This window comes from Thamnophis sirtalis, unplaced genomic scaffold (assembly GCF_051295495.1).
Source record: "Thamnophis sirtalis isolate CommonGarterSnake01/CBP01778 unplaced genomic scaffold, rThaSir2_p1.2 scaffold_17, whole genome shotgun sequence".
Taxonomy (NCBI): domain Eukaryota; kingdom Metazoa; phylum Chordata; class Lepidosauria; order Squamata; family Natricidae; genus Thamnophis; species Thamnophis sirtalis.
This window is the reverse complement of record NW_028261397.1, coordinates 3,503,190-3,513,254: the sequence shown is the minus strand read 5'-3', so window position 1 is coordinate 3,513,254 and position 10,065 is coordinate 3,503,190. Positions and strand designations below refer to the sequence as shown.

The 10,065-nt window shown below is 44.5% G+C and overlaps 1 protein-coding gene across 2 annotated transcripts in view; it reads right to left on the bottom strand.

Annotated features, from left to right (window-relative positions):
- Positions 1–1,886: 1,886 nt before the first annotated feature.
- Positions 1,887–10,065, bottom strand: part of TRPV3 (transient receptor potential cation channel subfamily V member 3) — a 60,510-nt gene continuing 52,331 nt past the window's right edge. For both annotated transcript variants that reach the window (XM_087702911.1, XM_087702912.1), the window contains 5 exons: positions 9,645–9,711; positions 6,427–6,698; positions 5,527–5,639; positions 4,848–4,921; positions 1,887–1,981 (listed from right to left, as the gene is read on the bottom strand). In XM_087702911.1, coding sequence (XP_087559037.1) covers positions 1,887–1,981; positions 4,848–4,921; positions 5,527–5,639; positions 6,427–6,698; positions 9,645–9,711 — 621 coding nt within the window. The remainder of the gene's footprint in view (positions 1,982–4,847; positions 4,922–5,526; positions 5,640–6,426; positions 6,699–9,644; positions 9,712–10,065) is intronic.

The following is a 10,065-nucleotide window of genomic DNA, read 5'->3' as shown; positions in this document are numbered from 1 at the left end:
CTAGTTTCAATCAGAGCACTGAATCTTAAAAGATACTTTTAGATCAGAAAAACCAGACCGGGAAGTCCTTGACTTATGACCGGTTGCTTAGCAACCATTTGAGGTTATGGTGGACTCCTCCAGGGTATTCCATCCACCCCCCTCGTGGTCACATGACCTCATTTTGAGCACCTATTTATAATTATGTGCAGCGTTCCACATGACTGCATTTTACAATGTTTTTTTTTTTGCTGAAAATGGACATAAACATCCGGTTTTCGGCAACACCGACCCATAATAAACAATCTATTTCTTTAACAACCGTTGAAAAAATAAATATCGCAAAATTGGATGGGTGACGTGGGTGACTTGCTTTACGACCATCACGACCTCTAATGGTCGTAAGTTGAGGACTCGATCTTTAAGAGTTCAGATTTCTCCTCCTTCTGGCTGTCACAGAATTGCACACCAGGGAGACAGACGTGTTTATAAAAGAATTGACTTTATTTCTCTTATTTGCAAATAAATATATAGATATAGTTAGGTTTTGAAAACACAGTCCCGGGTCTGATGAATCTCTGGATAAAGTCACCAGGTTTGGAAAAATGACGAATGCCGTAAAGAGTCTCTCGCTTTTCCGCAGGGAGAATTTTTTTTTTGCCAAATTTCATATCTGGCTATAAAGTGCAGATCGAAAAGGAGCGGTTTGCTCACAAAACATCACTTACAAAAAAACAAGATATACTCGAATAAATACTGCACATACTTGGAATTCAAGAATTTTCTTTTGCAGATACATACATCTCTTTACTTCTCTCTCTCTTTTTCTCTTTCTTTCTTTCTCTTTTCTTTCACACTTTTTCTCTTTTTTTCTCTCTTTTTCTCTCCTTTTCTCTGTCTCTTACTCTCTTCTCTATTTTCTTTCACACTTTCTCTCCTTTCTTTTTTCTTTCTCTCTTCCCCTCTCTCTCTCGCACACACACAAAATGCACTCTTTCTTTTTCTGTTTCTTTCACTTTTTCTCTTCCTGTTTCTCTCTTTCTTTCTCTCTCTTTTCTTTTTCTCTTTCTTTCTCTTTTTTCTCTCTTTCTCTTTTCCCTCTTTTTTCCTTTTCTCTCTATCTCTCCTTTTTTCCTCTTTTTCCCTTTTTCCTCTTTCTCACTCCTTCCCCAACCCCCCCTCTCTCACACACACAAACACACTCACACACAGTGTACAAAAATGCCCCAAACTACATGTCACCTCCCCATGTAAAAAAAAGTGATGTTTCTTTTCAAGGTAAATGCAAACTCTTGGAGTACACTTATCCACGAAGTGTCCTTAGCAATAACGGTGCAGCGAAACCTCTGCCATTTCCACCCTCCAGATGTTTCTCTTTAAAAAAAGGCCTCTTCTTCTGTCCATCTGAGGACAAACCAGGATCAATCTTGGTTTGTTTCCAAAATCGGCTTGAGGTCACCTCTGGCCAGAGCACGGTCCCGTTGACCCAGGAGCGAGAGAGGGGCTCATGGCTCATCCTGAGCCCCTTCGCTCGCTCTCTGGCCTGCCAGAGGAAAGAGGAGAGCAGGTCCCAATCCAAAAATCCCCCCTCCCCAAATGTGCTCAGTGCTGCAGATTTTGTGCTGTGGTTTCTCTCGAAATCTGAAATGTATTTTTCCTCCCCTTGTTGGCCAACGAAAGAAGTCAACGGCTTCCCACGAAGTTGAGACAATCAAGGTTTTGGGACCCCCTTATTATCCCTGCTTGCAACTCTTGGTCAACCCTCGTGTGCAATGGAGTGGGGTTACCCCTCTTCGTCTGAATGCTAATCTTGACCAAGCTCAGGAACCGGGGTGCATCCCGCCCGCCCTTCGCGCCGCTTCTCTGAAGGCTTCACGGTCTCAAACTTTCCCCGTTCGGTGCAGAGCTTAAACCGTGGTCTCTGGCAAGTCGTAGATTTCTTCGTAGGCGTTCAAAGTGGTTTTGCTGTTACTCCTTGAGGTGTCCTGCATTCTGCTGCAGTCTGGAATCGAAAAGAGGAAAAGCGGGTTCTCCGTTCATTAAGAGGCCCATCACTCCGTGTTGCCTTGCAACAAAGCATGGAATTGGACTACACTTAGCAGGAGGACAGGTAGGGGAGTCCTTCTCTACCTCTCAGGGGCTTTAAGGTGGGTGGGCTTCAACTCCCAGAATTCCCCAGACACCCACGGATTCCTAATGTACATTTGGATAGATAGTTGATAGTGGTAGGTAGGTAGATATAGATGATAGATAGATAGATAGATAGATAGATAGATAGATAGATAGATAGATAGATAGATAGATAGATAGATAGATAGATAGATAGATATGATATAGGTGATGTAGATAGATAGATAGATAGATAGATAGATAGATAGATAGATAGATAGATAGATAGATAGATAGACAGACAGACAGACAGACAGACAGACAGACAGACAGATATGATATGATATGATATGATATGATATGATATGATATGATATGATATAGGTGATGTAGATAGATAGATGATAGATAGATAGATAGATAGATAGATAGATAGATAGATAGATAGATAGATACACAGACAGACAGACAGACAGACAAATAGATGATAGTTAAAGATAGACAAAGATGGACGGATAGAGAGATAGATGATAGATAGATAGATAGATAGATAGATAGATAGATAGATAGATAGATATGATATGATATGATATGATATGATATAGGTGATGTAGATAGATAGATGATAGATGATAGATAGATAGATAGATAGATAGATAGATAGATAGATAGATAGATAGATATGATATGATATGATATGATATGATATAGGTGATGTAGATAGATAGATAGATAGATAGATAGATAGATAGATAGATAGATAGATAGATAGATACACAGACAGACAGACAGACAGACAGACAGACAAATAGATGATAGTTAAAGATAGACAAAGATGGACGGATAGAGAGATAGATGATAGATAGATAGATAGATAGATAGATAGATAGATATGATATGATATGATATGATAGGATATAGGTGATGTAGATAGATAGATGATAGATGATAGATAGATAGATAGATAGATAGATAGATAGATAGATAGATAGATAGATAGATACACAGACAGACAGACAGACAGACAGACAGACAGACAAATAGATGATAGTTAAAGATAGACAAAGATGGATGGATAGAGAGATAGATAGATAGATAGATAGATAGATAGATAGATAGATAGATAGATAGATAGATAGATAGATGTAAAAAAAATGATATATTCAAAGACAGAGGAGGAGAGAGAGAGAAGGAGAGAGAGAGAAAGAGTGATGGAGTGACAAAATTAGTGGACCGGAGGAATGCCGTCAATATAGTTTACTTGGACTTCAGTAAGGCATTTGATAAGGTAGACCATAACCGACTACTAGATAAAGTAGAAGAATGTGGGTTGGACAGCATCACCACCAGATGGATTCGTAACTGGCTGACCAACCGCACTCAACGTGTCGTCCTCAATGGAACTGCATCTACATGGAGGGAAGTATGCAGTGGGGGACCCCAAGGCTCTGTTTTGGGCCCAGGACTCTTCAACATCTTCATCAATGATTTGGATGAGGGGATAAATGGGGAACTCATCAAATTTGCAGATGACACCAAGCTGGCAGGAATAGCCAACACTCCAGAAGACAGGCTTAAGATACAGAAGGATCTTGACAAACCTGAACATTGGTCACTATCTAATAAAATGAAATTCAGCGGTGAAAAGAGTAAGATTCTACATTTAGGCAAGGAAAACGAAATGCACAGGTACAGTATAGGTGGTACCTTGCTCAAGAGTAGCAACTGTGAAAGGGATTTTGGAGTCCTAGTGGACAAGCATTTAAATAGGAGCCAGCCGTGTGCAGCAGCTGCCAAAAAAGCCAACACAGTTCTAGGCTGCATCAACAGAGGGAGAGAATCAAGATCACGAGAAGGGTTAATACCACTTTATAAGGCCTTGGGAAGGCCACACTTGGAATACGGCATTCAGTTTTGGTCGCCACGATGTAGAAAAGATGCGGAGACTCTAGAAAGAGTGCAGAGAAGAGCAACAAAGAGGATTAGAGGACTGGAGACTAAAACATATGAGGAACGGTTGCAGGAACTGGGTATGTCTAGTTTAATGAAAGGAAGGACCAGGGGAGACAGGATAGCAGTCTTCCAATATCTCAAGGGATGCCCCAAAGAAGAGGGAGTCAAACTATTCTCCAAGGCACCTGAGTGTAGAACAAGAAGCAATGGGTGGAAACTAATCAAGGAGAGAAGCAACTTAGAACTAAGGAGAAATTTCCTGACAGTGAGAACAATTAACCAGTAGAACAGAAGTTGCCTCCAGAAGTTGTGAATGCCCCAACACTGGAAGTCTTTAAGAAGATGTTGGATAGCCATTTGTCTGGAACGGTAGGGTTTCCTGCCTAGGCAGGGGGTTGGACTAGAAGACCTCCAAGGTCCCTTCCAACTCTGCTATTGTATTGAGAGAGATTGACATATACGAAGACAGAAGGAGAGAAAGAGATGACAGAGAGAGAGAGAGAGAGAGAGAGAGAGAGAGATTGACATACACAAATATAGAAGGAGAGAAACAGATGAGAGAGAGAAAGAGATTGACATTCAAAGAAAGAGAAGAAGAGAGAAACAAATGAGAGAGAAAGAGGAAGAAAGAGAGTGTGTGTCATAAGTAGACTATCTATGCATTTCTATTACCTGGAATTGATTATTAAATGGTAACCAACATATGCACCTCTAATATCAGCAAACATTTTTAGGGGAAAAAATATCTAGGTTTTGTTTTTAAAAGTACGCTACTCCTTGGGTAGCAGGCGGTATGCTGTAGTTACCTGTAGTAGTTCCTGGATCCTCGTTGATAAAGGCCACGTGGGTTTTCCACTCCGTCCATTTGACTTCATTGATTCTAGTTAGAGAGCGCATAAATTAATTTTATTTACATAAACAATGTCGTATGCAAAAGAGGCCATCCAAAAGCTAAAAGGAAGCCAAGAGAACCAAAACAGCTGCTTGCCAGCAATTAACACCCAGCGTGTAATGCCAGGATTGATACAAGGCCAACAATGGAGAAGTAAAGCAGTGTTTCTCAACCTTGGCAACTTGAAGATGTCTGGACTTCAACTCCCAGAATTCCCCAGCCAGCGAATGCTCCTCCTCCTCCTCCTCCTCCTCCTCCTCCTCCTCCTCCTCCTCCTCCTCCTCCTCCTCCTTCTCCTCCTCCTCCTCCCTGCAATCCCCACTCCCTTCTAGCACTGATGATGTTACCTAGTTGGGCCATGAAACGTCTGCAAGAAAACCACCAAGCTCAGAGACCACCAAGGACCCCACAGTCCAAGTCTTAGCTACAAATATTCTCTCGTATGAGTAATTCATCCGTACGTTTCAACCTCCTTGAAACAGAAATACAGAAATGCTTTCCCTGTCTTAGAATTCATGGATTCATCTGCAATTCCATTTTCCTCCTTTTCACCCCTGCAGAGCAAAATCCCTCCCGTCCGGCCCACCACGTACCTTAAACACAACCGCGTGTCGTTGTCGGCCACTTTGCACCACTCCCCGAGTTCGAATTTCCTCCTCAGGAACTTGGGGAGGAGTTTTTCGATCTCCACAATCGTCCTGGCTCTCTGGAGGCAAGAGGGATAACCAAGAAGGGAAGTTTCAAAAGAGATTCCCGAATGTGAGAATAGAATAGAAGAACAGAGTTGGAAGGGACCTTAGAGGTCTTCTAGTCCATCCCCTTGCTTAGGCAGGAAACCCTATACCATTTCAAATAAACGGTCGTCCAATTTCTTCTTAAAGACTTCCAGTGTTGGGGCTTCACAACTTCTGGAGGCATGTCGTTCCATTGATTAATTGTTCTAACTGTCAGGGAATTTCTCCTCCGTTCTAAGTTGCTTCTCTCCTGGATTAGTTTCCACCCATTGCTTCTTGTTCTACCCTCAGGTGCCTTGGAGAATAGCTTGACTCCCTCTTCTTTGGGGCAACCCCTGAGATATTGGAAGACTGCTATCATGTCTCCCCTGGTCCTTCTTTCTATTAAACTAGACATTCCCAGTTCCTGCAACTGTTCTGCAACTGAGCTATTGTAAGTTTTGCAACTGTTAGCAAACTTTGAATACCGGACTGTTTGTATGATTACTGGACTATGTTATTTGGATTATCCCTTAACTGAAAGACGTTGATGACTGACTTTCTTATCCGTGTATGACTTGGACTGTTTGTTGGACTCTGATACCTCTATTTCCACAAAAGTAAAAGCCTATTTAAACTGCAGTGTCTCTGTATGCTGGTTTGTGTGTTCTCCAACACAACTCTCCCAACGCTCCGCTGAACGCACTCGCTCTCCCAATGGGGAGCTTACCTAACACACACACACACACACACACATGCACTCCACACCCCGGGGCCAACCTGCAGCCTCCAAATGTGCTCGCTCTCCTTGGAAATGTCTTCCACCGTTTCTCCCATCAAGGCGATCAGCATGTTGAGGAGCAAGACGAAGGTCAGGATGACGAAGGAGATGAGCAGGAGGAGGAAGAGGATGGGGTACTTGGCGTGTTTCGGGACGTCCAGCTCGCCGAGGCCCAAGGTCAGCATGAACAGGTCGATCTCGATGCTCCCCAAGATGCTGTACTCGTTGCATTTGCTGTCTTCGGGACACGAATCCACCAAGGCGGCAAGAGCTGGCCGGAGAACGGGAAGGAGGAGGAGATTAGAAGGTAAAGGTTCCCCTCGAACACATGTGCTAGTCGTTCCCGACTCTAGGGGGTGGTGCTCATCTCCACTTCAAAGCCGAGGAGCCAGCGGTATCCGAAGACTCCTCCGTGGTCATGTGGCCGGCATGATTAAACAGTGAAGGCGCACGGAACACTGTTCCCTTCCCACCAAAGGTGGTTCCTATTTTTCTCCTTGCATTTTTTGTGTGCTTTCGAACTGCTAGGTTGGCAGAAGCTGGGACAAGTCACGGGAGCTCGCTCCGTTATGCGGCACTAGGGGTTCTAACTGCACAAACTGCCGACCTTTCTGAACGAGCTCAGCGTCTTAGCCCCTGAGCCCCCACGTCCCTATAGGAGAAGACGTTTTGGGCTACGTGTTTTGACTTTTTAGAAGAGAATATTTGTAGCTCAGGGATGGACTGTGGGGCCCTTGGTGTCTCTGAGCTGAGTTGTTTTTCTTGCAGACGTTTCAAGACCCAACTAGGTAACATCATCAGTGGTAGAGGGGAAAGGGGTTTGCAGAGAGGAGGAGGAGGAGGAGGAGGTGGAGGAGGAGAACAATGACTATGGGTTCCTTAGTGAAGGAGGAGGGGAGAGAGAAGGGAAGAGGGAAGGGAAAGGAGGAAAGAAGAAAGTAGAGAAGGGAGGGAGGGAGGGAAAGGAAGAGAGGAGAGGAAGAGGAGGGAAGGAAGATAGAGAGGAGGAGAGGAAGATGGAAGGGAGAAGGAGAGAAAGAGAGAAGGAGAGAGTGTAGGAAGGGGAAGAGGAAGAGAGGTGGAGGGGAGAGGTAAGGGAAGAAGGAAGGGAAAGGAGAGGAGGAAGGAAGAAAGTAGAGAAGGGAGGGAGGGAGAGAAAGGAAGAGAGGAGAGGAAGAGGAGGGAAGGAAGATAGAGCGGAGGAGAGGAAGATGGAAGGGAGAAGGAGAGAAAGAGAGAAGGAGAGAGTGTAGGAAGGGGAAGAGGAAGAGAGGTGGAGGGGAGAGGTAAGGGAAGAAGGAAGGGAAAGGAGGAAGGAAGTAGAGAAGGGAGGGAGGGAGAGAAAGGAAGAGAGGAGAGGAAGAGGAGGGAAGGAAGATAGAGAGGAGGAGAGGAAGATGGAAGGGAGAAGGAGAGAAAGAGAGAAGGAGAGAGTGTAGGAAGGGGAAGAGGAAGAGAGGTGGAGGGGAGAGGTAAGGGAAGAAGGAAGGGAAAGGAGAGGAGGAAGGAAGAAAGTAGAGAAGGGAGGGAGGGAGAGAAAGGAAGAGAGGAGAGGAAGAGGAGGGAAGGAAGATAGAGCGGAGGAGAGGAAGATGGAAGGGAGAAGGAGAGAAAGAGAGAAGGAGAGAGTGTAGGAAGGGGAAGAGGAAGAGAGGTGGAGGGGAGAGGTAAGGGAAGAAGGAAGGGAAAGGAGAGGAGGAAGGAAGAAAGTAGAGAAGGGAGGGAGGAAGAGAAAGGAAGAGAGGAGAGGAAGAGGAGGGAAGGAAGATAGAGCGGAGGAGAGGAAGATGGAAGGGAGAAGGAGAGAAAGAGAGAAGGAGAGAGGGTAGGAAGGGGAAGAGGAAGAGAGGAGGAGGGGAGAGGTAAGGGAAGAAGGAAGGGAAAGGAGGAAGGAAGTAGAGAAGGGAGGGAGGGAGAGAAAGGAAGAGAGGAGAGGAAGAGAAGGGAAGGAAATAGAGAGGAGGAAAGGAAGATGGAAGGGAGAAGGAGAAAAAGAGAGAAGGAGAGCGGGTAGGAAGGGGAAGAGGAAGAGAGGAGGAGGGGAGAGGTAAGGGAAGAAGGACGGGAAAGGAGGAAGGAAGGAAGTAGAGAAGGGAGGGAGGGAGAAAAGAAAGGGAGAAGAAGGTGGTGTCAAAACAGGTGAGGGATGGTAAACAAAGCAACCCAAATGGAATATTATAATTCTATAAATGGAATGACAAATGTATAAGAACCATGAATGTAAAAAAAAGAATAACAACTATGTGAATGTATACCTATAATTGTATATAGAGAACAAAAAATAATAAAAAAATATTTTTAAAAAAACTGTTGCACTTTCTTTGAACACCCCCCAGTCCACAGATACCCCTCATGTCAGGCCTGCAGCCATCTTTTCTTTTGGGTCTTTGGCCTGCCACACTTTCTATTCTTCTACTGTGCTTTTTCTATTGTGGGAAAATGGGAGGTGGGGATTGTACGGAGTTAGATGATAGGTAGCCATAACAACATTCTTTCTAGAAAGCCAAGGTCATCCTTTGTCTCTGCACCTCTGCACCTGACCGGAACTGGATGTGTGGAACTGCAAGCATGGCAATGGATGAATGGACCATGTGATGGGCTTGTGGATGTGGGGGAAACTTCTTGAACTTTCAACTGGGTGGGAAAAAACAGGGAGTTTTCAGGGAGTTTTCAGATTCAGGTTTTCCCAGATGTGCCAACCGTGACCCGACAAATGCGCGCCCAACAAATGTGCACCCGACAAATGCGTGCCGACAAAACCGCCACGACAAAACGGTGATGTTGAAAGCGCGCCCACTAAAGCACGGCGACAAAACCGCACCCACAAAAGCACGATTAGGGTTTTTATGTTAGGGTTAGGGTTAGGGTTAGGTTTCGGGTTAGGGTTAGGGTTGTTAACATTGTTACCATTGTTACCGTTGTTTTCGCGTTGTTTTCGCTGGCGCACTTTTGTCGGCACGCATTTGTGGATACACTTTAGTGGGCGCGCTTTTAACGTTGCCGTTTTGTCACGGCGGTTTTGTCGCCGCACATTTGTTGGGCGCGCATTTGTCGGTGAATCTGTGCCAACGTGGCTCTCTTCATCAATTGGAACTTTGAGGAATCCTTTGCCTCGGACTCGGATTTACTTTTGGATGCTATTTGGAACCCTGACATTAACCCAAACATCTGAAAACCAATCCTGACATGTGCGAATAAAGCATCAAATTCTGTTTACCTACGCCGAATCCAAACAAAAACACCAGATAGACGGCGATAAACTTGATCACATCATGCAAAATGACCTACAAGGCAAAAGAAAAAGCATTAAGGGTGAATTTAAAGCACGGGAAAGAAATGGCACTGCTAGAATAGAATAGAATAGAATAGAATACAATACAATACAATACAATAGCAGAGTTGGAAGGGACCTTGGAGATCTTCTAGTCCAACCCCCTGCCTAGGCAGGAAACCCTATACCGTTTCAGACAAATGGCTATCCAGCATCTTCTTAAAGACTCCCAGTGTTGGGGCATTCAAAACTTCTGGAGGCAACTTCTGTTCCACCGATTAATTGTTCTCACTGTCAGGAAATTTCTCCTCAGTTCTAAGTTGCTTCTCTCCTTGATTAGTTTCCACCCATTGCTTCTTGTCCTGCC